This window comes from Venturia canescens, chromosome 1 (genome assembly GCF_019457755.1).
Source record: "Venturia canescens isolate UGA chromosome 1, ASM1945775v1, whole genome shotgun sequence".
NCBI classification, from domain to species: domain Eukaryota; kingdom Metazoa; phylum Arthropoda; class Insecta; order Hymenoptera; family Ichneumonidae; genus Venturia; species Venturia canescens.
The window spans coordinates 25579248-25598025 of NC_057421.1; the positions used below are offsets into that span (position 1 = coordinate 25579248).

The 18778-nt window shown below is 40.8% G+C and overlaps 2 protein-coding genes across 2 annotated transcripts in view; both read left to right on the top strand.

Annotated features, from left to right (window-relative positions):
• The first annotated feature begins 554 nt into the window (after positions 1–554).
• Positions 555–6823, top strand: His2Av (Histone H2A variant). Its single transcript, XM_043425175.1, has 5 exons — positions 555–826; positions 1026–1103; positions 3181–3294; positions 3948–4077; positions 4400–6823. Exons 1-5 carry the CDS (start codon positions 824–826, stop codon positions 4459–4461), a joined length of 387 nt encoding a protein of 128 aa, XP_043281110.1. The 5' UTR covers positions 555–823; the 3' UTR covers positions 4462–6823.
• A 1378-nt stretch (positions 6824–8201) lies between these two features.
• Positions 8202–18778, top strand: part of Cad87A (cadherin-87A) — a 107640-nt gene continuing 97063 nt past the window's right edge. Inside the window, exon 1 of the mRNA XM_043410851.1 lies at positions 8202–9129. Within this exon, the coding sequence (XP_043266786.1) occupies positions 9095–9129 (35 nt within the window). The 5' untranslated portion in view covers positions 8202–9094. The remainder of the gene's footprint in view (positions 9130–18778) is intronic.

Genomic DNA, 18778 nt, shown 5'->3' on the forward strand with positions numbered 1-18778 from the left:
AAATTATGTTTGACTTTAACGAAGGGATCATCCATGTTGACTTTGTTTGTAATGCTCCGTTCTACATTATTTATAATCGGACATTAAGCGCTCGGAAACATTGTGTAATTGAAAAAGCAAACTCATTCGTGTAAAATTAGTTCGGAAAAGTTAGGTAAAATTTTTGTTCATTTTGACATTAGCTGTACGACCAGAATCAGTCGTTTAAAAGCGTCACCTTTTTCGACCTCTGCTGCTCGTACTTTTTTCCCATTTTTGCACTGCGAGATTAATGTGTTAATCAAGCGCTTGGCGGCGCGTCGATCGACACTCGAAGATGACGCATGCGCGCGATGCATTGTGGGTTTCAAGAGAGGGGGTAGGCGCGCGGGCTTCGAGCCAACAATGCGTAGGGTGCTGCCGCCTAGAATAAAAATCGTGAGAATCATTCCAACGTAAAATCCGTTTGCGATTGCGGGATTGGTGGAAAAGCGTCACGTGAACGTATTCGCGGGACGCGCCTCTAGCGCCAACGAGCATTTGGCGGGATCGCGTCAGCTCAACAGACTCGGCGTCTCGTGTCCCCCTGTGGTGAATCGTTCTCTCTCTATCTCGGCGCGTCGAGTGTTCGCTTGGCGCTTACTGCGGGTTGACCGTGTGTGTTGAACCGTTCCTCCGTGTGCCTTTTGGTTAGAGCCGCTACGGCACGAACGACGACGAAAAAAAGAAGAAAGCCAGAGAAAAAAAAAGAAAAACCTCGTTTCGTGTCTTTGGTGCTCTTTTATTCGTTTGCTTGAGAACATCTTTTCACGCGATTTAGATTGAAACACGAATTGTTGGCACAATGGTGAGTATCCGCGTATTTTATTCTACAACGCGGATATAATAATTGTCAATATTAGTGCATCGTAAATAAACGTCACGTTTTCTCCTTCGCAATACTGTGTACCGGTGAAGTTTTTTGTGCGGTCTGCTCACTAATAACTCGATGGTGATCTTGTTGCATTATTATTTATTTATTTTTTTTCTCGTATGCGGTTTTGCAGGCTGGCGGCAAAGCGGGCAAAGATTCCGGTAAGGCAAAGGCGAAGGCGGTCTCGCGCTCGGCGAGGGCTGGATTGCAGGTGCGTGTTTTTCTTATTTCTACTCTTTGTAGCCTTCTCGTCGATACTTCGTTACCTTCGTTTTTCTCCCCGAGTTTTCTCTTTTTTCGTGCTCCAAATAATCTTACCCGTAAACATAGAATGACAACGAAAAGTGTGCGTGTTTCATAAGAAATTTATGAAAAATTTTCGATTCCGAGTTTGCATTGAAGGAGCCACCGTTGGCGCGAAAAACTTTCGACGTTTTCATTCGTCACCCTATACACGTATGGACAACATATATCTACGTTTCCTTAATTTGAACGATAGTTACGCCGCGAAACTAAACTCTTTTGTTTCAAATAAATATATTACAACCGTGGCAGAGTCAAATACAATGAGATAACATGAGTTTTACGTGAAACAAGTTTTCTCAATTGTTTCGTCCATCAACATTCGAGGGTGTTTCGACTTTCACTTATTTATGTATCGTTCAAGAACAAGGGAAGCTTGAAATTGTTTTCAAACAACCGATCGGTTGGAAACTACCCGACATCCCCTTCCCCAGCGCTCGACGATAGTACTCTTACCAATATACGACTACACATGCCAAGTATAAATAATTCGAATCGCGAAATGTCCAACGGTCTAATGCGTACGCACAAGTAGAACGGTTTGTCTCACAAAAATTCAATTTTTTTCAAGTTTATCATCGTTTCTCGAGTGATCGTGGTGGCTTTATGTGAATTTAAATTTGAAAATTGTACAAAAAGTCACAGCGTTTGTCAGGTTTGCACTGTTTCCGGGTATCAAAAGAAGACATTGTGATCGCGTTCAATTAATAGTATATTTTATTATAGAATCAATAACTGTTATTGTTTAACGGAGATCAATGACGTAATTCTCACATGTTTTTGCTCAGTCGTATAATCGAAGGTAATGCGTCTCGAGGCTTTCCCGATTAACTTTGATCTCTCGTTTATTCGAGTATTGCACATGGCGAATTCAAAATCTTTAATAGACCGTTGAATTTTTTTACACCGATCTAATTGTGTGATTGTGACGGGTGGACTATGAACGAACAACGATCTGTCATGTGTCAATGATGCATAGAGAGTCACGTCGAGGCAGTAAACAATCTCTTGACCTCTCGTGAGTCGCGAGTTACGCCAATGCAGCGTCAACCACATTATTTTTCCTCATTTTCATATTTTACGATGCGAAACAAGTTCAATTAAAGATTAACATTAACACGAAAAGAAGTACGAAAAAAAGTATCGGGCTTTTGATTAGCAACAGTTTAAACTAATTGCAATGAAGACGCGGGTGCATTTCCGGTTGAACAACGAAAAAGCCGCAGCATTTTTCTTCACGCCAGTGTTTTGAGTTCGAGCCCGAAGATTCTTTGTAACGTCGGTTTTTTAATTCAACTTTTTTTATCTAAAGTGGAGTCTGCAGTCAGTGGGTATATGACGAAATTCGATGATTTTCTTATATATTTGGGTGTTCGTGCGCGTAAAAACGCGCTTGGAAAGCTCCCGAAACGGCAGAGTATATTTTAATGCCCCGTTCGATATCCGCGACGCGTTGAAATGCGGCGAAACGACCCGAGGTCTCGTACGTGTGTTTATATTCCCTGGGATTTTGACCGGGAGTGAAAGACGAAGAGAAAAAAAAGAATGGTCGACATTGTTCATCGTGAAGTCACAGATAACGACCGATTTATTTATTGCATTTTTTTGCTCACGAAACTCTTGAGACAGAGAGCGAAAAGAAGGAGCGTTTGCATCTTTGAGGGACTAAGCTAAAACGTCTTTTGTCATCATCTCGTGTTGGCCCGAACGTTCGATATTTCTCTCGGTTCCGTGCACACACGAAAGCAGCCCAACGACGACGACGACGACGACGACGGTGACGCTAAACGCTTTGCAGCGACATGTTTTTCGAAATGTTCTTACTACACCTAGACGCGATAGCGAAAGTATTCGAAGAGCCAAAAACATTGGCCCCTTTGTAGAAAACGAGGGGAGGGGGAAGGCACTCGATGCAAACTAATGCTTTCCATATTTTTTTTTATGTTTTCTTCATTTCATCAATTTTTTCATCTTTTTCTCCTCAGTTTCCCGTCGGCAGAATTCACAGGCATCTGAAAAACAGAACAACGAGTCATGGTCGCGTCGGTGCCACAGCGGCAGTCTACAGCGCTGCTATCTTGGAGTATCTCACTGCTGAGGTGAGCGTCTACGTTATTTTTATCATTATCGTTATTGTTATGATTATCGTGAGTTTTGAATATGTGCTCGTCTCAATTTTTTTCACTCCTTTATGAGAGCTTTTCCTCTGTGCTTTTTTTACTCCGCTATAACCAACACAATACGTGTTTGGTTCGACAATTACGATCACTACACGTCCCTGTCGGTACGATCAAACACATGGCGCCATCTGCGACGCTTTCTCTCGAAACCGTATGCTTTCCCGCCTCTTTTCAATTCCGAGCAAATTTAGCTTTGACATTTCACAGCTTGATTTTTTTTATCGCTTTCACTTTTGCGGCCATCAAAGCCAACGAAAGTTGATTTCGTTACGCTAAATTCGCTAGTTTTTGTGACATTTTTATAATGCTCGTACTTTTGTTTCTTTTGCAAATAATCTCGGAATGAGTTTTTTTTCGAACACAAAAAAAGAGAAATTGATGAAAAATTATCGGGCGTGCTGCTACTTTTTCCGACCGTTGCAGCGCCTTGCTCATTGTTTATGCAAATAAGAGTCTTTTTGCAAAATTTTACTTTGATCTCTTCAAAATGAAACTTCACAACGTCGGATATTTCTTCGACATGATGGTTCCTTCGTGTTTCATTTTCATTCATTATTTTTTCATTCCATCAGGTTTTGGAGTTGGCGGGGAACGCGTCGAAAGATTTGAAGGTCAAACGTATAACACCGAGACATTTGCAGCTCGCGATTCGCGGGGATGAGGAACTCGATAGTCTTATCAAGGCAACAATCGCAGGAGGAGGTAAGAATCAGTTATTTATTATTTCGGTCGTTGTATAAACAATCTGCTAAAAAGAAAGAGGAAGAGGCTTCTTTGGTATGAAAAGGAGAAAGAATCGAAATTGAGACACTGAAAATATTTCTTACGCGCATGCAAAAATTGGATTGTTCGGTGTGAAAAACATTGTCGCCTTGTTTCTCAACATTTCGTAAAATAGCTGAACGAAGATTAGCGTCGAAACTGATGAAATTACAAGTTTTTGTGATAACCAAAATATTTGATTTATTTTCATTTATGTCTGTAACGTGAATCTTGACTAACACATGTTTTTATCAAATTTCAGGTGTTATACCACATATCCACAAATCCCTTATTGGCAAGAAGGGTTCTCAAAAGCCTGCATAATTCACGCTATATAAAAAACAAACAGACAAATAGAAATCACCATGTGCGAGAGAGCAAGAAAGAAAGAAAGAGACAAAGAGGGAGAGAGAGAGAGAGCGCGAGAGCAAGAAAGAGAAACGGAGGGATGTGCGAAAAATTTCAAAGGACAAGTAGGGCAGACGGTAAAGAGAAAGAAAAAAAAGCAAAGGTGGAAAGCATCAAAGAGTGATTGTTGACAAAGTGTACCTACGTTACTAAATCGAAGAAAAAAAGGGACAGGCGTGATATATATATAGATATATAAATAAAACAAATATTGATATAATTTAATATAGGTAATTGAGAAGAGTTTTTAAGAGAAAAGGAAAAAACCACAAGAAAAGAACGAAAGTAAGAGAACTCGATTAGCGTACGGTTATGTGAAAAGGAGAAAAAAAATAAAAAGACGATAACAATCCGAGGAATAAATTGCGGTAAATTTCAACAGCAATCGTTACGTGTTTCTCACTTGTAAGTCATCGGATCTCACGCATCAGCCTTGAATTATATAAAAAGAGTATACAAAAACAGGCTAGACGAGAACACGAAGAATTCGAGGAACTGCAATTCGGGATCTCGGCACTGTAGTTTATTTAAAAGACTGGTAGAGTTTCTCTGCGATACTGTCGTTTTCATAATTACTTTTTTAAATACAAAAGATAGTATTTTTTCATTGAAATTTCGTTGTGCCCCGCGTGTCTCGTTGATGTTTTAGAGTCTCGAAGGAAGTAAATAAAATCGCGCAAATTCTCTCGCTTTTTCAGCTAATTTTATGTTTTAGAAAATTGTCCCACAGGCCTTAACTCAATTCTCATTGGGAATGGCAATCAATTTTGAGTAATCAGTTCAATGGAAAAGGAAATAAATGATAATTTGCAAGAAACAAACGCGTCTGCATTATGATATACTTTTTATTTACGGACACTCGGCTTTTTTTGATATGTCATTGTTCACTTCTCACGGTTTCAGTGAATTTTTTCGTTTGAAAAGTAACTCCCATTCTCTTCTCCGCTTGAATGGTTCTCCAAGTCTTACTTTTTGTCGACGACCTCAACGAAAATCGTTGAAATGATGAAAAACACAAAATAATTGCATAGTTACATCTTATTGTCCTTCATTGTCGATTTAACATCCTTCTTTTTTCGTCAAAGCAATAGAAATAGCATCGATTTTATTGAGAAACGAAAACTTATATAATAAATGTTAAATTCTTCATTTTAGTATGTGTTATTTCACAAGAATTTCGGTATTATCCAAATGCAGCTAAAATTTTGCCCAGAAAATAAAATCCTCTTCGAGATTGACATTGATTTACAATAACCGGAATTCTGGAACGTTGATACAAGATTCAACCACCGAACAAGTCCAACAAAGTCGAAGAAAAGTTTCCTTCGTGCAACGACTCCGCATGATTTTCTTCAATGGACACGAGTTTTTCGAAACTTCGATGTTTGATCAGTGAAACAAAAAAAGACACGATTTTTTTCACGTATTTGAAAACGAGGACAAAAGTTTAGAAAATTTAAGCCTGAATGAAATATTTTCTGCCATTAATTTGTAACTTATTCGAACGCCGAGTACCGGAATTTTTTGTTAAAAATATCGGTTAGGAAAATGTCAAAAGAAGAAACTCCATTTTTTTTGTCAACAAATGTCTTTGGTTTTTTTTTTTTAATTGAGAAATTCCACTATCAAAAACAACTTTTGTTTTCCTCTCTGTGCTTTCGACCCTTGAATAAGTGCAAGCTTATTTCCTAACAAAAAAAAATGATCAACGACGCTAACAATTGTTTGATCAGCGCGGAATTGTCTTATCGAACTTGTACAGAACATCCGATGCATTTTTTTCTCTTTTTCATTGGCTAGATAGCTCATCGAAGCCACAATTCGTGTGAATTTTTGGAAAACACTGAAGGCTTTTGGTCTTGGGAAGAACAAAAAATGAGATGTCATAAAACAGTTGATGAACGCTGTATATATGTTTCATTTATCATTTTTTCGTCAAATTCTATATACATATCGATTTGATCAGAAAGGCAACTATAATCTAATGCACCAATGTTTCTTTTTCTCTCATTAAAACGTTAAAACTCGTTTTGAGAATTTATTTATATTTATAATAATCAAATGCACGACGTTAACACCATGTTCTGCCATCTTGTTTTCATCTCCTTTTTGTGGTTCGTGTTTCTCCCATTTTATTTTTTTTTATTGTCTACTGTTGCACTAGTAATTTAGGTTAATGTTTTCATTGTATTCGGTGGTGTATTTACACCGCGCTTTAAGACGAACCGTATATGTAAAACTTTCATTTTTACAATAAAAAGGAAAATTTAATATTCAATTTTTTTTTCGCAAATCTAGTGGCGCCATCTTCCCGAAACTTAAAATAGATCGTGAACGGAGAAGCATGAATGTTATTTTGCGATCGCGCGACGATTGACGATTCGTTATAATTGATGACAATTCACTTGCAACTCTTTCTCCATAGGATACGTTCATTGTTTCTCTTTTGTTCGACAGTTTTTCTTCATTTTCTATAATATCCTGGCAACAAAACACGTCAACATTTGTTCGGTTCGAATATTCAATAGAGTGTGCAAATAATATCTTAGACTCGAGACGATAATGCGAAGCAGTAAATTTCGGTGTGAATTCACGGCCCATTTTTCAACCGAGGAATCGAAACTGAAATGAGAAAATGTGTGTGACGATCGCTATTCCATTTTTATAACCTCTAACTTCCATTACCTGTAACTTTTTTAACCTTATATTTATGACTCATCCATTTTATTCGAATTTAAAATTCATACGATTTACCGACTGTAGGTACAGACAACTTGTATCCTCACAATTATATATTAATACGCAAATAAATCAACGAGAAAAAACTAATGAATCGTTCCTAATCCGTAGTTTCTTGCGACCAGTAAACCATTTTGTATGAAATTCACTGAGTTGCGGAATGTGTAAAGATTGGAATTTTCATGGGAAATCATGCAGTGACTCGGGGTTTGTATTTAAAGAATGCGTCGATCCCAAAAATTACTTGAGCCGGATTTCTGTCAAAATGTAACTGAATTTATAATTATCCGTTAATGAAAACCATTAAAAGGGATTTTTGCCTCAAACACGAGACTCCCGGGTCAAAGAGACCCGGGAGTCTCTTTGACCCGGCAAGTGGCAAGTACATCGACAGCCTCGTCGTCTGCTGGTTCGAGACTCGGCGAGTCTGTATTATCTCGTATTAGTAGAGCGATTCGCGGTGTTCGATCGCTTTGTACTTCAATGTGGATATTTAAAAAAGAATTTCGGAAATGCTAGTCTCTCAATATTATAAATAGTTATTATTTGCCCCGCCAGGTTTGCACGCGAATGCATTTCCAATATCAAATTTCGCATTTTTTGCCTCACAGAAAATATTTTGGAAAATTCTTTCGGCGTAACCAGCACACATTATTGGTCCGTTAGAATTCGCATCTAGCGGACGCCCTAAGAATTTTCCTTCCGAAATTCATGCAAAAATTCGCGGCGAGCCAAAACAAACTGATAAAATTGGCATGCAAATAATGCACGGTTTTACCGGGAGCTCGAGGTAGATTGGGCGACTGCGCGCGAGAGGCGCGGCAGGACGGGGAGAGCGCCCCCGCCGCACTCCGCGGCTGACTTGCCGGAGCCTTAGGAGTATTGTTGCAGTCTCCAGTCTCCTTTCACAAGTCGTTCTGTACGCTGGTTCCGCGCGCGCGCGTAGTTGGTGAGCTGGCGCGAGAGGGAGAGGACGCACCGATATTTCGCGCATTTTTATAGTGTGTGCGTTGAGTAAAGGGGGAAAAACAATATTTTTGAGAATATTGATGAATGGACTCTAATGATAAGTCTATTACAGTGCGAATATATAAATTAACGTTGAAAAAAATAACGACAGTCTGAGAGATAAAAGCGCAACGCTGTGCAAGGTGGACACATCTCGAGATCAACAAATATACACGCAGCTATATATATTACGTTCATAGAAACTTGTTCCTCAAATTTTTTCGCTCGCGTTCGCCGTATTTTTTGTAGCGATACAAAACGAAGTTGTCAGGCATACTCATCGATCGAAATAACCCAAAAAAGGAAAAAAACGTTCCTTAAATTCTCATGCGTTACAGTGTTGCCGGTGTTTACCGTCTTTACTTAAAATCTTCTTCAATATACTGAAAAAAATCTTGAAGAATCGGTGCAAAAGCCGCGTGTGCAGTGTCCACAAGCTTGACTCGTGTTCACCCTGTCAAACGAACAAGTGCGCAAGAGTGTCAAACTCGTTACCTAACGTCACGTGTTTTTTTTTCTTCGTCTCGCTCATTTGTGGTGCAAGGCTTTTATTTCCGGGATTGGTATTTACGTTAAACATAAAAGTAAAGAAAGCCTGCTGGGGCGTTGGTTCATCTCGGGTCAACGTGGTAAAGGCGACTTGGCTCTCGTGGTTCGCGGTCTCCAGGATAGAAAACGAAGCGAGGCGTCCAAGCGGTTGCCATGACGAGATTCTCGGTGTGAGAAAAAATTCTTCGCACGGGAGAGATCAGTCCAAGGACCTCCTCCGGGGTGGAATCTGATTCCCACCGTCGGTACTACGATGCCTGAACACCGAGCCAATCACCGACCTTCTTGGTAAGCACTCTTCCTTCTTTTATTTTATTTTTTTTTTAATTCTTGTTTACATCGATTTACAGATGAAATATTAACTGTTTCGATATTACATTTTTTTTTCTTTTTCACAAATGAACACGATAAAGAATTAAGGCATCGTTGTTGCTTGTGATTATTTGCCGGGTGAATTTCATAACATCAAAATTACGATTATTTTCATAAATACCCTCATATTACAAATAAGTGTTGGAAAAATTCTGATGTCGAATCATCGTAATTCATAGCGTCGGTGTATTTTAAACAATTCGTCAGTCCCCTTGCGAGACTTTCGCGCGAGGGATTTCCCGTTAACATCTTTTCGACGCTTGCGAATGCGGACGACTGTATCGACGACGTCTCGTGTGACTCTCAGCCGTTGCTTCGCTCCGTAATATTTACGTTTGAAATTCATGTGGTGGATGACAACACGTTTATATTTTCCGTTAGGCGAGGATCGTTCTCAGATTATTCTTTCATGACGCTGAAGTTTCCAACGTTGGAGTCCAACGAAATGATCGAAAAAAACTGTCCAATAATTCCAGTAATTCTCCTATTTTGTTCCCTGCCAAATTTGCGATTCGTAGTTTTTCAAGCTGCACCAACGATTCATGAAATAAACAATTGGTGAATTAAAAACGTTTTTTTCGTTCATTTCGTTGGAGTCCAACGTTGGAAACTTCAGCGTCGTATTCTTTCGTACACCGTTCGTCCAGGAATGTCATTTTATTTCGTCACTTTTGTGGATCGGAGAACAATACATTGACTCGATACCGCGGCGACGAGAATATTGCGGAGGCTCTTTGACAATCGTTGCATAGAAAATAATGAGAATTGATCTGAAATTATTATCACATAAAAATAATTATGGGCAACCCACTGAAAGCAGCGCGGTAGCGAGATACTTTAGCGCTCATAATTAACGAGTTGAAGTTCCCACGGAACAGAGTGGAGCAACTCGCGTCTCGAATTTTCTCAAAACTTCGTAATTGTTCGAGGCCTGACGTAATTCAATGTAACGCTCCAGCTTTGAAAATATTTCTGAACGATGCTATTGAAGTGTTGTCGCGAGTGGTATTTTCCTCGTCGTCTTTCGCCCAGCGGTAAGATCGCGTGCGTGTGTCTTATGCACGCGCCATCGGTATTCCTCGAGCAAGGTCGAGCTCCGCTCGGAGAGGCCTCGAGAACGGTGAAAGTCTCACTCCGTGATCTCGGCTGCTATGAAAATACGACTCGCGGTCCGGCGGCACCGTGCGATATTGGCGACTGTCGATTCGGCTTCGTCGCTCAGCGTTGTTAATTTTAAGGGGAATACGAGAATATCGAAACAGAGAGGAAGGGCGGTGAAAAAAGTGGGGAATTAAATATAAAAATTTGACAAAGCTGCGTCGACGACTGCCTCTCGAAAGAGCCTTTCGCATTTGAGGGTTTTAAAATCGAGTCCGAGGTTCCGGGCCCCGATTAAGCAGTCGTGAGCAATTTTGTCTTCCTCCCGCGATAAAAATCCCACGCAGCGAGCGCCGGCGCAACTCCCATATATTATATTTACACAGGAGCGATGCACAACGTTATAATTGCGGAAAAACAGGGCCACGGAAGCATTCTCCTCTGTTACGTTCCTCGATTGTGCAACACGCTCCTCGAGCCTCTTTCTCTCTTCCACGATAGTTGGGACTCCGTGAAACTCGACTGGGTTTGTTCGCTCGTGTACGGAGGGGATTTCGTAGTCTCTCGAGTCCGCGAGCCAGCCCACGGTGCGAGGCACCGTTGAGAATTCCCCGTCGCGAGCACACCGTGGTAAAACCGCTCTCGGACTCGCTCGCTCGTAACGCACCTCGTAACAGTACCTCGCGTCAAAAAATGGCCGAAATATAGTCGGGGATTTTAAACCGCCGGAGGAATCTAATCGCCTCGGCGATCTTCTCCTTCTCCATTGTTTTCGGCACTCCCGAATCTCCCTTCGATCGCGCCTAAGAACGAGCGTTGCGTATGCGACGAGCGTGTGACTCCGAGGAACACGATCGCTCCGAAGCATCGTCGAGAATAGACTCCGAGTTATTTCTACTGTTCTTTGGAGCAGCTATACACAATTTCTAATTTACCTTTACAATTGCCGGAGAATTTACGATCTCGGGGTCAAAAGTTACCTTCCGTTCTGAGCGTGCGCGGGGACCCTTTTCCTGGAACAACAAAAACCGGATCTCTCCCTCTTATCTCGATTGTTACGGGAGCTCGGGCCAGTTTTTCTCTCAGGAACTCGGGCAGCTTCGCGTGAAAAATTTCCTCGTGGCTAAATATCTCCGGCTGGAATCGCAGAGTCGAATGTCTGCTGAATTGTGCTCGGCGCAATGTACGCGTGAAAAATGAGACGCGAAACTTATTGCAAGAATATCGCAGCAACAATTTCTTTCAAAAGCACTACTTTTGAGAATTTGTTTATCGAATCATCGCACTATAAATCATCGCAGAACTGTCAATTTCCAACGTCGTCAACAAGCATTCAACGGGCAAGATTTCTCCGATAAAACACCGCCTTATATAACTACTCGATGATATTTACCGTTGAATTAACTGCTTCGGCTGGTCGATGCAGGCGAGAAAATGAGTCCCGATCGCTGAGAAAAGCCTATTTCCAGTTTGTCATTCGACGCTTTTTTTTCTCGTTTTCATTCCATGTCCTGGATAATTCCGGTTATTGCAGATACGTGCGCGCATTAATTAATGTTTTTATTTGTTTTCGGTAAATGCTTGAGCGGCTCACTCGATAATTGCAACGGTTTCGAGTCCTTCGAATATATCAGTAGTTGCGGCAAGAATACGAATCTCGAGATTTCAAGCCCGCACGCACATACGTCGTCGTGATTATTTCATTAGAAGGAAAACGGGCAAGTTGCTCCGAAGCTGGAAGATGCGAAACTTTTCGACGCTCTTTCCCGTATTTTTAAGATCTTATTCCGATTCACATGAACGACGAACTTTATTCCTCCCATTAATCCTGCTTTGGAAAGTCAAAAAATTGATGACGCTGAAGTTTCCAACGTTGGAGTCCAACGAAATGATCGAAAAAAACTCTCCAATAATTCCAGTAATTCTCCTATTTTGTTCCCTGCCAAATTTGCGATTCGTAGTTTTTCAAGCTGCACCAACGATTCGTGAAATAAACAATTGGTGAATTAAAAACGTTTTTTTCTTTCATTTCGTTGGAGTCCAACGTTGGAAACTTCAGCGTCGTAAAAATTGATTGTTTTCGGGAGCGAACTTTTCGGTACAGTTTCAAGCATGTTTTTAGAGTGCTTTTTTTTTTTGATAAATACTAATTTGTACATGGTTTTTGCGCAAAGTTCATATATTCTCCTTCCACATGAACCTATGAAAACCCGAAAAAAGGGAAATTCAATATTTTCAGGGGGTTTTAAAATAAAAACGCTTCTAAAACTAAAAAATAATATCACTTCAACGTGCTGTAAAAATAGAATTTCGCAATATTTTCGGGTTTTTGTAGGCTCGTATGGAAAAACAATACACGAAGATGGGAAAAAATTGTAACTTTCGTTGCAGACGTTAATTACGATTATCCACATTGTACAAATGAGTATTTCTCACATTAAAAGTGTCTCCGCCATATGGTGAGTTATTTCCGTCTCTCCCAAAGCATTCCCGAAAACGTTTTTTTGCTTTTCTAAAGCAGCTCTTAGCTCAGTTGAATTTTCAAAAGTATCCAATACAAAAAGGTCGCATTGTTGATTGAGTTCCATCGGGCTGTGCACCGCGAGACGAATTTCATAATGGGAAAGATGTAAATTAAGGCAGAAATGTTTTCGTCGGAACTTCCTCGTCCTCTTCTGCCGGCCTCGACGCGACGCTCGCTCCTACGTCCCTCTTTGTCTTTCTTCCTCTCCTCCTCATTCTTTCCTTATTCCTTTCTCGTTAGTCGCACACCAATCCATTTACCTCGACTCGTTGCTACTGCCGGCTGCCTACGATCCGTTAGCGGCGAGCTCACGCGGAGCTTAAGCGCAAAGTGCAGGTCATCGACCAACTTCCCTTTCCCCTGTTTCTTATTTTCCTTTTATTTTTCATTTTTCAGCTAATTCAACCGAATGTACGATTTTCGGCTACGCTCCTGATGCGATTTTCCTCCGAAGAGTACGAGCGTCGTTGTCGCATTTCACTTCCCCAAATAATTACAATTACTTCGGGAAGATATTTTGATAAAACTATGCAGCATCTCTGTCATCTGGTCTCAAAGTTCGTAGTGTCACGTGTTATTTTACGCCTCTTGTGACGTCGCGCTGATGAAAGGAATTTCAGCTTCACATTCGAAGAATTTAAGCAAGATCCTCTCCCATGTCTCTCTCTTTTTCTCTCTCTCTCTCTCTCTCTCTCGCCTCGGGAGTTAACGGTTAAATCTACCGACCGCTGCATATGAACGTATCCATTTTTATGTGTCTTCGTGGGTGTGCGCTTGTGTGCCATGCTGACGTATGTAGTCGTAAAATAATCGTCGTTTCTCGGTCGCTACGGAGAATCCACTGTGTATTATGACGTTGAGCACGACATAGACGGGAGTCTGTAACGAGGTACGGAGACTCCAAGTACATAACGTGTACCAGTCCAGTTACTTCGGAGTTCGGAGAGATGACTATAAGAGCCAGCACGTACATTTTCAGGTGTACACAAGCACAATGGCAGTGGCTTTACGGGCTATTTGGAGAATAAGTTCATTGAGGAATGAATAATTTCATTCAAATTCTTCGGACTAAAATTATTCGAGTTGAAGAATCTTCGATATTCGTTGAGGAATTGAAGCGTTGGAGTGCGCAGTGCGCAATGCACGATTGTGTTTAGTACGGTGGTGAAGCTCGCAACGTTGGAGTCCAACGAAACACGATGTAAAAAAAGCCTCCAATAATTCCAGTAATCCTCCAATTTCGTTTCCTCCTGAATTCGCAGTTTGAAGTTTTTCAACCTGCGCTGATACTTGGTGAAATAAAAAATTGGCGAATTACAAATGCTTTTTTCGTTCATTTCGTTGGACTCGAACGCTACAAACTTCAGCGTCGTGGGAAAGAACATCTGTAATTCACCCATTTTTGTTTATTTTACGAAGTATCGGTGCAGGTGGAAAAACTAGGAATTGCAAATCCGGCACGAAATTGGAGAATTTATGTAATTATTGGAGGGTTTCTTAGAACATTTCGTTGGACTCCAGCGTCGCAAAATTATTTACTGAAAGGTTTCGAGATGATAGCTTGCTGGAAGGGAATGAAAATGTCCAGTGCGAAATTCTCGGTTGACCGTGAATTGTAACGCGGTTACTTTCCGTGGACCGCGAATATGTTGAGCAAACGTTGAGAAACGGGAAGAGCGAGTCACTGACAGTGTGTGCGAATTCAGCCTGTTTTTGCAGCTTGCAAAGAGACGAAGAAACGATAAAATCTCTTTCGAATGATCTGAATAACAATTGCATGGAACGTAATAAGCACTTTGCTTTATTCATGCAGCAAAGGCTTCGTAGGTCTGTGCAAACGTAAACATAACCTCGCTCATTGTTGTAAAAGGATTAAGGAAGTTGAGGCCGAAAAAAAGACGAAAAACTGGTGAGAGCTCAGTCGAAAACGGGGATGGCGATGATCCTAGACTCAAAAAACTGCACGGGAAAAAGATTATTATTAATATAATCTCAACAAATCTCCTAATATAAATCTGAAAAAATTCACATTATTCAGCAAGCCTTGCTCATGTTGCCCAAAAAATTTCATATTTTTGGCATCATTGATTTTTCTCAGCAACGACGCTCCTAAAGTGTCTGAAAATTTTTAACTCATTTATTTTTTACACTTCACTTTATAAGATGCAATCGGTTTAAAAGCGATGACATCATTTTCATCTAATGCCTCAACTTCCTTAATGGAATTACGAGATCCTGCGAGTGGTTATATCGAAGGAAAACAACTGAAACAGCAGCGGGAACGAAACTCGAAAATGTCGACTCGGAACAGCATCCGCCACGATTTATCAATGATGAATGTTTCGTTCTTTCTCGCTAAAGATTCTTCGCGCACTCTTGATCGGAGCAATGTGTAAGAAACGTTTCGTAATTTATCACTTTATTTATCGGTATATTCTCGAACTGCGGAATTTGGCGCGTCGCGTTCACTATTTTTCGAAAGCCGATTTTCCAGAAACTACGGTGAAGAGATATCGAATTTATGAAGAACGGTAGAAATGGACTTTCGATCGGGCTCGCGGCCTCCTGCAAAAAGCAGACCCAGGAGCTCAGCTCTTGTCAACTATCTCGACAAGCTTCAACCCCGTTGTTTCAACGACGATAGGAAACTTCAGTTCCAGATGGAAAACAGTCGCAATATTTATCACCGGCTTTGAGCAACAGAGCATTTGAAAATCACACGCAGAGGATTTTCCTCCATAGCGAATAAAATCGCATTATTCAGCTCATCATTACTTCACGCACGCACATGAAAAAGAGCCTTTAACAATTCAGTTCGCATTAACATATCATGCTCTTCTCTCCCTTTCTCCCTCGGATCTCTTTTCCTGTAAACAAATGTTCATCCGTCTCGTAATACGCGGTGAATGCGATGCGCACTGCGAGAAAGAGACGGAGAGACAGAGAGAAATGGGCACGGTAAGAGCTCAAGCCCACATGCATCCATGGCTCGCATGCATGGGGAAGCTGGAGTGTTAGAAGGATTGAGGGGAAGAGACGCCTATCCAGCACCAGACATTTAAGCCCCCGGACATATGCGTAAGTTATGTAAACCAGTACAGGTAGACGTATTTGTCATAGACGATACACGTGTGTACGTGTGTTTACATATTTATATATGTGCTTGGAGCGTTGCTCGAAACGAGGCAGATATGCATTGCGAGGACTGCCTTAAAAAAACGGAAAAACATTTCTCTGTTCCGTGACATTTGTCCAGTTTGGGGGGGGGGGGGGGTGAGGGGTGGGGAAGCTTTTTATCAGAAAAATTTAATTCCCTCGTGCTCATTTTCAATTCTATTTTCTCGGCGAACAAACGAGCCACTTTTTTTTTCTTTTATTCGTCAAATAACACAGAATTGAAAATGAAAACATTTTACCCGCTGGCTCGCGTCGGTTTGCTTCGAATCGAGCGATCGGCAGTTTAACGATAAAAACGATTGTACGAAGTTTTTTTCATCTCGTAAGCTGCCGTAAAATTATCAAAATACACCGATTTTCGATTGGGTTTAATCTCTCGTAAATATTGGGAAAAATCGTACGTTTGTGTCATCGAAATATTTCTGTTGACGTGTCGAACGACGAATTGTTTATCGAAATTATGCAACGGTTATCCTCCGATATAATTGGCCAGTATTTCATGTAACTTCGAGCGCCATTGAGCCGGCTCCGGACATTCGTTCTGCTTTCGAAAATCATTCGCAGGAAATAAACCTTCCGAAACATTGTGGACGAAGAAATAGGAAGAATCGATTATTTAAATCACGTTTTTAACGAACAATACGATTTAATTGACTTTATTTCTTGTTCAATTTGAAAAAAAAAGAATTGGGAGAATTATTGAGGTTTGCGGCCTTCCGAAGTTCGCAAAAACCCTTTTTCCAAATCGTTACGACTTTGGAAAACAATTAAAAAATATTGGTGCAAGTGTTCTATTCGCGAGGAAGTATTTCACCAAAAATTCAGCAAGATTGCAAATGCTCAGATCCACGAAGCAAAGGAAGCTCCTTGCACCATATCAGACATTCGTATTCGCTGTATAATATCAGCCACGTCATGCGTCCTACGCTGCATGAGGTGGGCACAAGCTTTCCTTAAGAAGACGTCAGGCCACATCTCGGGAATTTTACGTTGCGTTTCCTAACACAATGTAAAACGTTTCGCACATTCACTCATAAATAAGTAAGTTAATTTACGAAACTTGCATATGTGTTATTGCGATCGATCGTTCCCAACGAACAAAGAGTCAATCTTCACGCCTATGATCGCCTCGACGAAAAAACCTTCGTAACGCTTACACAATTGCCTCCATAAAAGAGTTTCTCCGCATATTCTCAAGCATTCAATCGAAATTAATTATCCTCATTAAATGGATATTTAACAAAACGTTTTATATATCGTATGCGCTCGAATTTCAGAAGATAATTTGAGACGACGCTGAAGTTTCCAACGTTGGAGTTCAACGAAATGAACGAAAAAAACGTTTTTGATTCACCAATTTTTTATTTCACGAATCGTTGGTGCAGCTTGCAAAACTACGAATCGCAAATTTGGCAGGGAACAAAATAGGAGAATTACTGGAATTATTGGAGAGTTTTTTTCGATCATTTCGTTGGACTCCAACGTTGGAAACTTCAGCGTCATAATTCGAGTCCTTATTAGTGAATTGGCTCATTAGCTCTCAACAATATTCTCGCAAAGTATTTTGTCCATATTCTAGCACTCGTTGAATGAGCTTGATGTTGAGATGCGAACGATAATGATTCTGTTTCGATAAATTATTTTAATCTCTGACCATACGCAAGTGCACTTTCCCCGCCTTTGAGTTTCTCCAGTTTTCAAGTTACTTTTCCGCCCAAGAAACAGTCGACTTTGAACGACGATAGACAAATGTCGTTAACGCCACGTTCAGTCGGATAAAAACTAGTGAGCCGCTCATTATTACTGAGGCTCGGAGACGGAGCATGCACGTTTAGCACGAAGCATCTCATATGTACGCACTCCGGAGATAATACCTTAGTATATATCACACGAGACAGCGAAGGTAATCGTGCCCAGGGAACATTGTATTCCCGTTTGGTCGGTGGTTACACGAGCATATATGCATAAATGGATGTATCCGCGTATATGCAAACGCAGAGCCGAGTCGTGTACATGTGTGCTCTTGTAACCATACACGTGCTCGAATTACTCTCGGGTTTTGGGTTTGCAGTCACTGTACGTTCGAGCCACACGGATACTACATTAAACACACAAATCGCAAGGTAGAGGAGCGCACTAAAGTGCGCTCATAAGATACGAATATGAGCACAGCTTGAACCGCAGATAGGTACATCGCACTGATATTACATACAGGATTTTCCGACGACGCGCTGAAGTTTGCAGCGCTGGAATTCAACGAAATGAAGAAAAAAACGTCTCTAATGGACTCATTTTTTGTTTTACTCTATTTTTTATTTACAGCGACGCTGAAGTTCGGAAGGTTCGAGTTCAACGAAATGGACGAAAAAATATGTAATTCACTAATTTTTTATTTCACGATGCGTCGGTGCAGGTTGATAAACTGCGAATTGAAAATTCGGCGGGGGGAACGAAATTAGAGAATGCTGGAATTATTGGAGGGGTTTTTTTACATCATTTCGTTGGACTCGAACGTTGAAACGTTCAGTGACATATTTTCCATTTCAATGGTAAGTCTGAGCCGAGGTGGTTCAGTAAAATACAATTTTCTCGATGCTTCGTTTTTCCAATGTTCTTCGGTGAACTGGGTGCTTTCGAATTGAATTGAAAGTCCGATTTTCACACAAAATCCTCCCTCGATCCTTGCCGATTTTTCAGTCGACAACTGCGTTTGTATTTCCTGACTCGAGTTCGAACCGAAACACTTTTCACGCGAGCTCAAAATTT

Coding starts and splice junctions, on each gene's coding strand:
- His2Av (XM_043425175.1), top strand. Junction 3,295..3,947: donor TGGAGTATCTCACTGCTGAG/GTGAGCGTCTAC, acceptor TCATTCCATCAG/GTTTTGGAGTTGGCGGGGAA. Junction 4,078..4,399: donor GGCAACAATCGCAGGAGGAG/GTAAGAATCAGT, acceptor ATCAAATTTCAG/GTGTTATACCACATATCCAC.